The sequence below is a fragment of the Epinephelus moara genome, chromosome 10 (genome assembly GCF_006386435.1).
Source record: "Epinephelus moara isolate mb chromosome 10, YSFRI_EMoa_1.0, whole genome shotgun sequence".
In the NCBI taxonomy this organism is placed as follows: Eukaryota; Metazoa; Chordata; class Actinopteri; order Perciformes; family Serranidae; genus Epinephelus; species Epinephelus moara.
This window is the reverse complement of record NC_065515.1, coordinates 24,421,656-24,434,411: the sequence shown is the minus strand read 5'-3', so window position 1 is coordinate 24,434,411 and position 12,756 is coordinate 24,421,656. Positions and strand designations below refer to the sequence as shown.

The window sequence follows — 12,756 nt, the reverse complement described above, 5'->3', positions numbered from 1 at the left end:
ACGTGCATGTATGGTCCGCCGCCCCCGAAGGCTGGAATAGATCAATCTAGTATACACAACTCGATTCTTCCCTTCTGTCTCTCTCGCTCTCTCCCCTCCCTGTAACCTCCACCCTCATTCTCGTGAAATACAGTCATGTGTAGTGTGCTGTGTTATAGCTTGGCATCTTCCTCTGGTGTTTAGATGTAGTTCTTTTGTTGTGCTGTAGCTTTTGCTCCATAAAAATATATTTAAAAAGTTGAATCAAGGTGAATTGTGTACAGCAACCAATAGTAAACACATCAATCCTCCCCCTAATAACCTAATTTACTTGTGATAAATCCAGCCCTGATCCTCTTTGTTTGTGTGTTTTTGTGTGTGTTTATGCCACTAGATTCCCACTGGGCTAAGAGGCCAGGCCCATCTAAAGGTGTGGGGGAACCGTCACCTCACAGAGGGAGGCTACATCTTCCACAACTTCACCACTGTCACAGTGGAGAGCAAGGGCACAGCTGTCTTCATCCAGACTGACAAGCCCGTCTACAAACCCAAACATAAAGGTTCCCTCATAGTGCACCTGGTAGTTAATCAGTTATGCAGAGAATTGAGGCTCATTTTTTAGGGTTTTGTCATAGAATAAAACTTGGTTGATTGAAAATCATCACAACGATGGACCCTTATAGGTGTTGTGCTGTTTTCTGTTTGCGATCTATCATTTTTATCCAACAAAATAATTCAGTTATTTAATCAATTTGGTCAGGCAGCAATATTTTAGAATTTGGTGGGCCACAGATTCATTGATCCTAACAGGAATACTAGTTAATGTTCATATGCTTGAAGGTGCAGACCCGCCTTTTCTTCTCAATATTGTGTTTCTTTCTCTGTCTTTAGTGTTCATCAATGTCTACAAAGTCACACCAGACCTGAGGCCAGTAAATGACAAGGTAATTCAAAGTTTATGTCATCTTAAAGCCAATAAAGACATGCAGCAAAAAACATTGAAAACATTGCGCACTACTCACGGTAACCAGGCAAACAAACCATGAAGAATTGAGTAACAGTCTTCAGTCAGAATGAATAGAAGTTGTGGTCAAATCTGTGTTGCAAAAAAAACATACAAATTCTGTTTTCATCTTACCCATATCACATCAGCAATAGAATGACATAATATTTAGCACTTTTCCATGTGTGATTGCTAGAATTAAGAGGAGAAACCTGGTCTTCTGTGAGTGCAGAGAAATGTACAGTTACCTATTTACAGGAGCCAAGCTAGAGTCATTTCTCTTGGAATGTTAGCAATGGCTCCAAATATACTGTGCAACTGTGCAGACAGACGGTTTATTGATGTTTGCAGCTATAAAGGTCTGCCGCTGGTACAGGGCAATGCTCACTTTCACAGATGGATGATTGTTGGATAAGAAACGAGCGGGGAGAAGCGTTGGGAAGAGGCTTAGGATCCTCTCTAGGATTTACAGTTTGTGTCTAATTCATAACGTCTTCTTCTTGTCTTTCTCTTTTTTTCTTTCCATTTTTTTTTTTGTTCCAGATTGAGGCGTATGTTTTGGTGAGTGGAGGCTGGCGGGACCACCCAGGGGACAGTGGCAATTTTAGTTCCCAGCTTGGTCGGAGATTACAGAGCAGAAGTCAGGGCAGCTCACCTAGATAACAGGGTGCTCTTTGGAACAGTACAAGGATAAACAACATGAAAGGAACCTCTTCTCTTCTCGTCTGTTGGTTTTGTCTTTATCAGTCCTTCCACAACCCCACACACACTGTGTGTCTCCCCCTCTCGTTCTTACTTCCCTTGCTCATTTATTGTCTCTCTTCTCAGATCTCAAGATGTTTGTAGGGCAAATAACAAGCTGCTACTTCATAAGAAGCTTCGGGAAGCCTGTGCATGACTTACAGCTAGTGACAAGCACATAGATGTTTTTTTTTACTACTCTCTCACCTGCAGCTCATGTATCACCTGAGGAAAAGTTGTAAGAGTATGTTGACAGTGGTCAGAGGCAGGTCTCTGGGTCAAGTTCAGTTCAGGAGCTGTTAGACCTGACTCAACAATAATATATGACATGCCACTGTGTAATGAATGACTAGCATGCAGGAGGTCAGCACTTAAATGTGAACTGTTTAGTCTTAACACTGGTTTCTGAACTTCTAATTTGATCTCTCAGGATCCAAGAGGATCCAGGATGGTCCAGTGGAAAAGCCTAAAATCTGTCTGCTGTGGTGAGCAACACCTTCTGCAGCTTATTTGCACCGTCATTGTGCAGCCTTTAGATTTCATTTCAGTGTTTCACTTGGTGTTATTTGTACTTAGTTTCCGCCATTTTAGTCATAATCCTATCTACTCTGTAGTTGTCATATCAGGAGTGTATATGATTGTACGTATATACGTGCATGAAGGTGTTAACTATATTTCTCCGTCCTGTAGGCGTTGTGAACATGAGTTTCCCTCTGTCTGACCAGCCCGTGTTTGGAGAGTGGTTTATCTTTGTGGAGGTGCAGGGCCACACCTATAATAAATCGTTTGAAGTGCAGAAATATGGTGAGACCCAGCACATACAAAAGACTGATAGCATTGTTTATCAAGAGTGCTCTGTAGAGTTAATTGCCCCGCAGTTCTTTCTTGTATTATTTATACTTGTGATATGTTGATATTGCACATGTCTTTGTGAAGCAAATTAAACTTTAAAATCGTTATTTAGTGTTTTAGAGATGTATTTCACATGATTCTGATCTTTAAAGACAAGAAGACACTCAACTGCAATGAGAGCTGTAGTAGAGTAATGTTATTTTATGCAGCAAGCCACTCATAAAGAGAACAAGACATAATACAACAAAAAAAAAATACTAAGAGAAGTAGAATATGTAACTAAAATAATATTCTGTCACCTCCCTCACAGTGATGCCCAAGTTTGAGTTGGTGATTGATCCACCTCACTACATTCGTGATCTGAGCTCATGTGAGCAAGCTACCGTCAGGGCCAGGTACGTCACTATAGAATATATCAAACAAAGGTGCCACTCATCTTTTGTGAGGGGGACTTTTGTCTGGCTCACCACCTATAAAATGGTATTACATGTAGCTTTGGTTTTGTACATTCATCATTTGTGATTTTGTTTCCTGATTCACTGACCTTGGGTGCCTTGTAGATGTAGAGGTCTGACATGTCAATGTTGTACAGGTATACCTTTGGGAAACCGGTGACAGGGAAGTTGACAGTGAACATGACAGTGAATGGAGTGGGCTACTACCGTCATGAGATGGGCCATCCTGTGATTAAAACCATGGAGGTCAGTTTATTTACTCCCTGGTCAGCCGATATTTTGTGTTAATGCTTCAGTTTATAAATTCAATAGCATATTCAAGGCTGGTATTGACATGAGATTGTTGATTGTGTTGTCTTAATTGTTAGTTGTGGCTGAATTCTGTTAATACTATTATTATCATGCATACATTGTACATAATTATTATTATGTGTGATCCAAACCCTGGCCCTAGAATGATGCTCCACACGTTCACAACACTAGATGACTCCTTTCCTGTCCTCAGATCAAAGGCTCTGCAAACTTCAGCCTGTGCGTCAAAGACATGATGCCCTTGGATGTAGCCGATCACTTCAGGGGTACTGTGAGCATTTGGGCGTCAGTGACCAGCATAGATGGGAGCAGGCAAACTACATTTGATGATTCGACACCCGTCCATAAACAGCTCATCGACATCAAGTACTCCAAGGACACACGCAAACAGTTCAAGCCTGGTTTGCCTTACAAAGGGAAGGTAAGGAAACAAAATGTAGACACACAACCACTGTATTATTTGTCAGTTGATAGCTATAGATATTAGCTGTAGCTGTTATTGGTTAGTATTTAACATGTCTGCTATATTTTCATACCTACTGTGTAACACTTTCCCTGTAGATTGAAGTGACCTACCCGGATGGGAGCCCAGCTGATGGGGTGAAGGTGCGTGTCAAGGCAGAGCTGACCCCCAAGGACAATGTCTACACCAGCGAGCTGATCTCTAAGGACGGCCAGGCCACCTTTGAGATCCCCTCCATCCCCACTGCTGCCCAGTATGTCTGGCTAGAGGTCAGTAGTTGTTGTAGCAGTAGTTTCTAATGTTAGGTGATATAAACAGGGTGTAGTGAAAAGGGCATTTTAAGCAGATCTTATGAAAGCTTTTTATTTTTATGTTTGGCATAGACCAAGGTGACGTCCATTGATGGCAAGACAGTAGGAGACCAGTACCTGCCCAGCTACCTGTCGATAAGTAGTTGGTACTCTCCCAGCAGGTGTCACATCCAGATTCAGAGCCCCATTGCCCCACTCAAGGTCAGTGCTGCCTTCTTGTCAGTATAAATTACCTGTTATATTCAGCATAAATGATTCAAACCTCATTTTGGATCATTTTTAAAAAAAATAATGTAATAGTGCTTGCATCTTTCTGTGTGCGTAGGTCGGCCAAGAAGCTGAGGTTGCTCTGAAATCCACCTGTCCGTGTAACTTCACTCTACACTACGAGGTGGCATCCAGGGGGAACATCATCCTATCAGGCCAACAACCAGCCAACCTGACAACCTCACATCGAGGAAAAAGGGCAACAGTCACCTTTGATAAGAACATTCACACCACCCACCTGCCTCCTTCTGCCTCTGGTGAGTATGTCCTTATCCCCTGGATTATAAAAATCCCTACTCCCTGTCATTCTCCTGTCTGTTTGTTTTAATGGATAACATACAGTGTTGCAGCATCTTTATCACAGATGTCTTTAACATCAGAGTGCCACTATGTCTTTATGAAGACTGTGTCACCCCCTTTGCCATCACTCTGCCAGGTGTCGCAGGCTCCTCCTCCTCGTCCTCCCAGGTCGAGATGGACAGCTGCGTGTCATATCTACGCTTCCCTGTTAGCCACAGCATGGCACCACTCAGCCGTCTGCTGGTCTACTACGTGAGGGAAAACGGCGAAGGAGTCACGGACAGTTTGCAAATTCCTATCCAGCCCGACTTTGAGAACCAGGTTTGCATTATCTTTAAACATGAGGCTTCAATGTACATTGTAAAAACAGTGTGAGGCCTCTGCTTTCGTCTATCCATTGGTTTACTACCCACAGAAGGGCTTTATAGTGGTATATCATTTATAACAGGATTATTCACAACAACGTGATGAAAATATAGTAGATAAAGTTCTCTTTATAAACTTAAAATTATCCAGAGAAAAGCATTTGATCCGTAATAAACTTTATTACCCTTCAATAACACACGTGAAGATATGAAACTTGTGATAACTGAGGGTAAGTTTCTTGCCCAAACATTGATGCTGGATATGAATTAGTTATTATAAAAATAGATTTATTATGTAATAATTAATAAATCCTGGAAAAAGTCTGTATACATTTCAGAGCTGAGTCCAAGTATCCATGCACCAGCTCTGTCCACAGCGTAATGTCTGTAAACAAACAGCTGTGTTGGCCTGGGAGAGCTCCCCAGTTCCTGCCTGCATTAGGTGGAGTTAACTCCCTGAAGTATTTACAGCTCCCTGGTATGCCATTACAACACTCTGTGTGTGTGTGTGTGTGTGTGTGTGTGAGTGAGTGTGTGTGTGTGTGTGTGAGTGAGTGTGTGTCAGAGGAGGAGGGGGGGGCGTGAGGGCATGATGAGACAGAGGCCATGCAGCCCGCAGGCAGATGAGTGGGGTCGTGACAGCAGAGGATGACAGGTTACGGAGTGGTGAAAGGAGGGCAGCGGAACCGATTAACGGGGCTAATTTGTGACTGCGCGCTGCTGAAAAAATAGTTTTGATGTGTGAAAGTTTATGGCCGACTCTCACCATCCCTCCCTCTTTCAAAGCCTGTAGTTTTCCACTCTGTGTCCTCGTGTTTCCCACCACATCTCACTATTTAACACTATAGATATTCTTCTACAGTACATGATACAAAAATTGCTACTGAATAACAACACTGCCAACTGTTGCAGAAACATTTAGTCAGTTGATAAATCAGAGAATCAACAAAAAATTAATCAACAACAAATTTAATAACTGATTTGTAGTTTCATGTCTTTCATTAGGAAAAATGTCAGTCGCTGGTTGCAGCTTTTCAAATGTGATGATTAGTTTTTATCTTTGTGTTGTACAAGTTTTGTTCTGGTAGTCAAAAAATACAAGCAATTAAAAAATGTCACATTTGGCTCCAAACTGGAATTTTTCACTATTTGATGTGTTATAGACTCAATAATTCATTGGTGAATCTGAAATTTATCAGTAGATTAATATATAACTAAAATAATCACAAGTTGCATCCCTACTGCCAACTGGGCTGCCGATTGGTTGAGGTATAATGCAAAACATTGTGGACCAAAATTTAAACTTGTTGTATAAATTAGGGGTGTTGCGATATACCATATAGCCATGATATTTAAAAAATAAGATATTGATATAATTGTTATAATACAGATGTGATAATATTGTGTAAATAAGTCAGCAACTCTAAAATAATTCCCGTTTCTTTACGTTCTCTGGTGCCTTTTCATCATCCATTAAATGTAATGGATCTTTTGTACACTTTTGTACAGTTATGGTTACAGAGTCTCTGTCCAACTCCACTACACTCGTATTTTGAGTGATATTCATTTGCCAAAAACAGACACAAAACACAAAATAAACAAAGTTAGATGAATTTCACTGACACCATTGTTATTATTGTTATTTATTTATTTAAATTTTCCATGGATAACACGATAATATTGTTATTGTGAATTCTTTGGTCATGATAATTATGTTATATGATAAAATCTGATATCATGCCAGCCCTAGTGTTAATGCATGCTGGCCCATAAAAATGCTCATGCTGTGGTCAGCATTTCACCTGTTAAACTGTGTGTGTTGGTTTGCAGGTGTCTGTTTCTTTGTCAACTAATGAGTCCATGCCAGGGGACCCTGTGACCCTGCACATCCGGGGAGAAAAAGGCTCCTGCGTGTGTGTGGCCACTGTGGATAAGAGCCTTTATCTTCTAAAGCCTGACTTCCAGCTCAGTCCAGACAAGGTCAGTTCTATATTTACATTGATATTTCAATACCATTTTGTCCATCTTAAAATGTGGCCCAATCTGTTTTTCTTAAAACAAGTAAATGAATGTGTTTCCTCTGGGCAGGTGTTCAAAGAGCTGGCAGATTTTGACGTTTCGGATGCATTCGGCATTCCTAAAGATGACGGACACTTCTGGTGGCCGGGGCTGTCATCAAAGAGACGCAGGCGCTCCTCTGTCTTCCCATGGCACTGGGACATCACCAAAGACGCCCGCTTCGCTTTCTCAGTGAGAAGACACACTTAGTTAAAGAGCCCACAGTAATAGTACAGGGATAAAAAAATATTAATCATCATCGTGTGTGTGTTTTTATTTCTCTGTATGTTTAACACAGGAAACAGGGCTGGTTGTGATGACAGATATGGTGAGTTTAAACCACCGGCAGAGTGGAGGCATGTACACAGACGAGGCCGTTCCCGCCTTCCAGCCGCACACCTCCACCTTAGTGGCTGCCATGCACTCTCGTCCCACCACCAGGTAAGGAGCTGCTGCTGATGCCATCTCTGGACATCATCTAGCCACTCTGAACTCTGGAAATGTGCTGCTCTATTCCAGCTGTGGTGTGGCTCTTTAAAAAATGTTCTTAACTGATATATAGCTTAGAAAGTCCATTATATTTCATCTGAAAGTCAGTAAAGCAAGTTAAAACCACAGCCTTTCGCAGCTTTCGCAGTAAGGATGGTCTCTGTAACCATTAAGAGTCCCTGTATTTGAATGTATTACTTTATGAATTACCTCTGTACTTTTTCCACTCTCCTTAATGCCGCATGGCAGACAACAAGTTATTGATAAAAATCTCCCATGGTCTTTGACTGGACCACACACAGTTACTTAGGCATCCACTTTGCTGAAAACAATAAATTTGAAAGCAAAGCCATGAGAAAACAATAATGACTTAATGCTCCCTGGAATTATATCCTCGTAATACGCATTTCAGTATTTGTTATGCCTGGGTTGAATAAGGTCTCCGAAATGAGTAATAGACAAGAAAGAGAAAAACATGACAAAAGAAATTAGTTTTGTTGGTTTGTCCATATTTTATGTCTGCATTCCTTAATGCCACGAATACTTCTCATCCTGGTGATGAACATTAAACAACATGACGTGACTGAGAGATTGTCAGTGTGGAATTCAGAATAAAACATTTTCCAATTATGGTGTTGTTTTATTGTGAGCAGCTGAAACCTTTTATTGATGTCAGCTTGTGTTTTGGTTGCAGAGCGGAGAAGCGCAGGCGTACATTTTTCCCAGAGACTTGGGTGTGGCACTGCCTCAACGTCAGGTATTTAAATCTTTGTATAAATATTTCACTTGTGTGTGTGTGTGTGTGTGTGTGTGTGAGTGGAGTGTGCTGTTTGTGTGTGTGTATGTTACATGCATGTGGCTAGAAATATCAGGTGCACCAGACTGTCTATACTTATGTGGGATTTTGTCAAAATCTAAAGCATTTAGAAGCACAGAGAAATGAAAGGGAGAGGGGAGGAGAAGAGAGAAGCAAACATAGAAAAACGTGTGGGGATGAAACAGACAGGACAAAAGGAAAGACAGTTTTACTCTAAGAGGAGATGATAGCAGGGTAGATAGAGAAGGGGAAAGGAAAAAGTAGGTGTGAAGAGAATGATACAGGTAGGAAGCATAAGAAAGGAGAAGAAGGGAAGTTGGGATAATAAAGGGCTTGCTGGAAAAGGTGAAAGCGAAGATGAGAGATGGACATGAGAAGAAAGGATGGAGGGAGGAAAGGAAAGGTGCGAGTCGAGCCTGATGTTCCATCACTCCAGCATTTCCCCCCTCTGGGTGTGAATGTGCCTCATTTAAATTGGGCGATCTTGGAACGGACTGTCACTTTCTCAACAGCTCCTTCCATTCATTTTCAGCCAATATAAATGAACTGCCCATAGATTTCCATATGCTTGATTCCTTTGGATGGGACTTCAGCTCTGCCTAATTTCCTGTGAAGTCCAGCGCTCTGATTTCCCTTAAAAGTCTATTAAAGTGGATTTTGGGCAACTTTGATCAAAAGGAAGGGCGTACATGGAGTTTTTCAAGTTTATTATGCCCTGCGACACTTTGCCAAGACCAACATTAAATATGCGTTGCCAATAATGATCTCAGCCTGTTTCAGTCAAAGAAACAGATCGGGTCAACACCTGACTGCCCCTCACACCTATCCGTTTGAGAGTGTTTGCTGTAGTTACATTGGTGCAGCTGTTGGTGTTGACACAGGTGCTGCGAACATAAAAGTGATCTACAGTGATTCATCAAGCGTGTCCTTGTAGTCTGTGCCTTTTTATAGCTTGTGTTGTATAAAACCATGAAAGGATGCTAAAAATCTTTTTTATTCGCTCTCCAACTAAGTGCGCCACTCAAGTTGTATCTCATCGTGTGTCATTTACAGCTCTGAAACCGGGGAAGCTGAGCTGCGACTGGATGTGCCGGATTCGATCACCACGTGGGTGACAGAAGCTGTTGGCCTGTCAGAGGAGAAGGGGCTGGGCTTAGCAAAGACAGCGGAGCTTCGTACCTTCAAGCCCTTCTTTGTTGACTTCACCTTGCCCTACAGCTTAATCAGAGGGGAGCAGACTAAAGTTCCTCTGACTGTCTACAACTACCTGCCAACCTGCTCTGAGGTAAGATGATGAACGAGAGGGCAGACAGACAGGAAACAAGTTAGGTTTCCACAGTGCAGCATATATGTACAGTAAGGCTCATCAGCATCGCCTCACAAAGTACAAATATCACACTATTTATCTTGAACATATTTTTGAAGATGACGATGCCACTTCTTTTCAGGGACCAAGGTTAAAGGTCCGTACTCATGCTTTAGCCCATTACCTACAAAATTGTGTGCATGTTACAGGGTGTTAAAGGATGGTTGGAAAATAGGATTTCCATAGTATCTGCGGGTCTTGAAAGTCAAAAGAAGAGCTTCGAATTCAGTTTCCTAAAAACAATAGGCCTTAAGCCTCCTACAGACTGTGAGATTTTAGAATCTTACATGTTTAATGCAAGCTACACTGTGCGACATGGATCTCATAAACTTGTACAATGCATACGGTACGATGACAGTGCCTACTGAATCGTAAGCTACCACGTATGAGCAATAACGTCCCATACTGAGTGCGCAACAATGCTGCACAGGTTATTACTTCTCCAACTGTGAACCACAACATAGAGGGTCACATTATTAAATAACCTGAAGTTTTGTGAGCACGTTATACTACAGTGTGTGCTAACTCCATCTCTGTTTCCTTCCATGCTTTGTCCTTCTTCACGTGGTAATGGTAAGAAATGGAGGACACATCATACAGGCAAGGCCTCTGCTGCCAACTTGACAGGGTTTATCTCTTTGCCGGAATCCCACACATTTCTTTAAGCACTTTTTGCCTCCATGACGAGCTGCTATCTGTCTGTTTGTTTGGGTTTAGGGCCAGTGCGTCATTTCATGCTGCATTTCTATTGGTTGGTTAGTAGATGGAGGTTGTAACAGCAGGCACACAGTGAGATGGTCATCCCAAATTTCTGACACTGTCAGAATTTTATGCCAGGCTGTCTTTGATTGCAAGACAGTGATAACAGCCAACCCTGCACCTCTCTCACTGTGCAGCATAGTAGGACCACGGTTTTAGAGCCACATTTCTTTCACGTTAGTCATCTTTCATCTGGAAGAGCCCAGAATCACACAGTGTGTACTGGGCTTTAGAAGGTATTAATGTCTTAGATTTAATTGACAAAAGTCTTAAATATTTTCTACCACAGGCACTAATGTAAGCTTTTAATGTTTTTGTGTCTTATTGCAGGCAGTTGGGGTTCATTACACTCCAATGAACTAAAAGTAGGGTTTTGTGACAATGCATTGTGCTCACAAGAGGCTGTTGTGTTTTTGTGGAGTTTCAGTCAGCATCATCAGCCAGCGCCGATACTACTGCTAGCTAAAGAAGCTAGTGGGCTCATTGTCTTATAACTTGAATTAACTTAAATTGATGAATTATGTTCAATTAATTAATTCAGTGGTTTCTGAAAGTTTTCAGAGAACCTCTTCAAAGAAATGTTTTCATCATGGCACCACGAGCACCCCAACTCTGGTGATACAGTAATTTTTATATTAATTGCTTTTTTTCTTCTGTCTTAATACGTTTGAAAACCTTACATAAAACATGCTTAATGTAAATATTGCCATTTTTTAAGGTTGTCAAACTTTAATGACGCACAATAAATGAACAATTTTGTGATAAATCTTGAGGCACCCTTGGCCCATCCTCGAGGCATCCCAAGATGCAGTGGCACCCACTTTGTGTGGCAGAGTAACTGTTATTTCGTCCATTTTCTGCCACTTTAACAAGTCCAGATCACAGATAAATTAATTGCCTGATTTTCTTTATCCAGGTGCACTCAAAGACAGGGCTCAGACACAAGCATAAGTAACAAAAAAGTAATAAAAAGAAATAAATAAATGTCCCCATTCCACTCACATTCTACACAGTTGTAGATACCATACACCCATTGCCAATGTATGCAGTTAAAATGGGATTTAAAGAAAATTATTGCACATAAAATAAGTTACTGCACTTAAGAAAAATAACTTTAATGTGTTTTAGTGGGTTCGCTTCAGTTCAGAGTTCAGTATTGTTATCGCTTTGGGGTGGAGACTTATAAATCTTGCGGTGCTTGTGATCCTTTGCTTGTAGGCTGCTTTAGCATCCCTCATGCCCTTCCTCAGGTTCACCCTGGCTGTCACCAGACCAGAGAGCAGTGTTTCAAGCCTTCGCAGGAGTTTAAAATCCTTTGTCATCCACGGCTTTTTGTTAGGAAAAATTGTAATATTAGGAATTACTGTCAGAAACTGTGGGGAAATTGTATAATATAATAAGTATTAAAAATATAATAACTGCTAAACAAACAAATGACAGCAAAAAAGGTGTTCTCTGATACTGTATATCGTTTCAAGCAAGTGTTTTGTCTCAGCAAGTTGATTTTTGCAATGTAAAGACATGAGAAGGTACCAGAGACTGTCTCTAAAGCAAGAAAGTCAAGTTAGTGGTTTTATACAACCCAATATTACAAAATTTTCTATGTGGTCTTTACAATCTGAACAGTGTAGTACACGTTCTATCCTCGGTTTCAAACAAGTAGAGGTGTTTGAAATGAAGACAGTGGATCACAGAGAGGACACAAAGCAACTTCCAGGTGCTGGAAAACACATGATGTGCTTTACAGGTGATTGGCTAAAACATGCAAACTACTGTGATTGCCCTTTAAGGTTTTTTATGTCTGCATGTAGCAGAGCAGGTGGGATGTCAAAACAATGTGATGAATGAGACAAGGCTTGTTATGGAATAGCTGTAGATGCTATAGGTAGGCCCGGGGGTACGGAGGGACTGGAAATGGTGGCCAAAGGAAGCACAAATTTGTAATGTGAAATTATGAGATTAGCCCAGAAGTATGTTTTAGCGCTCACTTTGGATAGCCCTCTAAGCTCTGTCTTGGCCTTAAATGGGTCCATCCTGCACTCCACACAGATGACATCATGATGTTTGCAGATGAGCCTGTTAAATGGCCTGTGCGTGTGCTGCCCTGATGTCATGTTAGGTGAATATACAAACCAGAGTAGCCCTTCCTTTGATGTCCGCCACAGCAACATGTGATTCCTATATTTTCTGCTCAGTTATTTACGACTTGTGGCGTGTGG

At 41.4% G+C, this 12,756-nt stretch overlaps 1 protein-coding gene across 1 annotated transcript in view; it reads left to right on the top strand.

Annotated features, from left to right (window-relative positions):
* The window catches only part of cpamd8 (C3 and PZP like alpha-2-macroglobulin domain containing 8), a 51,715-nt gene that overhangs the window by 4,050 nt on the left and 34,909 nt on the right, over positions 1-12,756 (top strand). The window contains exons 4-20 of the mRNA XM_050055211.1: positions 374-539; positions 871-923; positions 1,526-1,543; positions 2,154-2,208; positions 2,414-2,527; positions 2,886-2,970; positions 3,168-3,276; positions 3,536-3,763; positions 3,904-4,074; positions 4,189-4,317; positions 4,442-4,640; positions 4,820-5,004; positions 6,879-7,028; positions 7,137-7,298; positions 7,405-7,547; positions 8,290-8,352; positions 9,466-9,697. Coding sequence (XP_049911168.1) covers positions 374-539; positions 871-923; positions 1,526-1,543; positions 2,154-2,208; positions 2,414-2,527; positions 2,886-2,970; positions 3,168-3,276; positions 3,536-3,763; positions 3,904-4,074; positions 4,189-4,317; positions 4,442-4,640; positions 4,820-5,004; positions 6,879-7,028; positions 7,137-7,298; positions 7,405-7,547; positions 8,290-8,352; positions 9,466-9,697 — 2,262 coding nt within the window. The remainder of the gene's footprint in view (positions 1-373; positions 540-870; positions 924-1,525; positions 1,544-2,153; positions 2,209-2,413; positions 2,528-2,885; positions 2,971-3,167; positions 3,277-3,535; positions 3,764-3,903; positions 4,075-4,188; positions 4,318-4,441; positions 4,641-4,819; positions 5,005-6,878; positions 7,029-7,136; positions 7,299-7,404; positions 7,548-8,289; positions 8,353-9,465; positions 9,698-12,756) is intronic.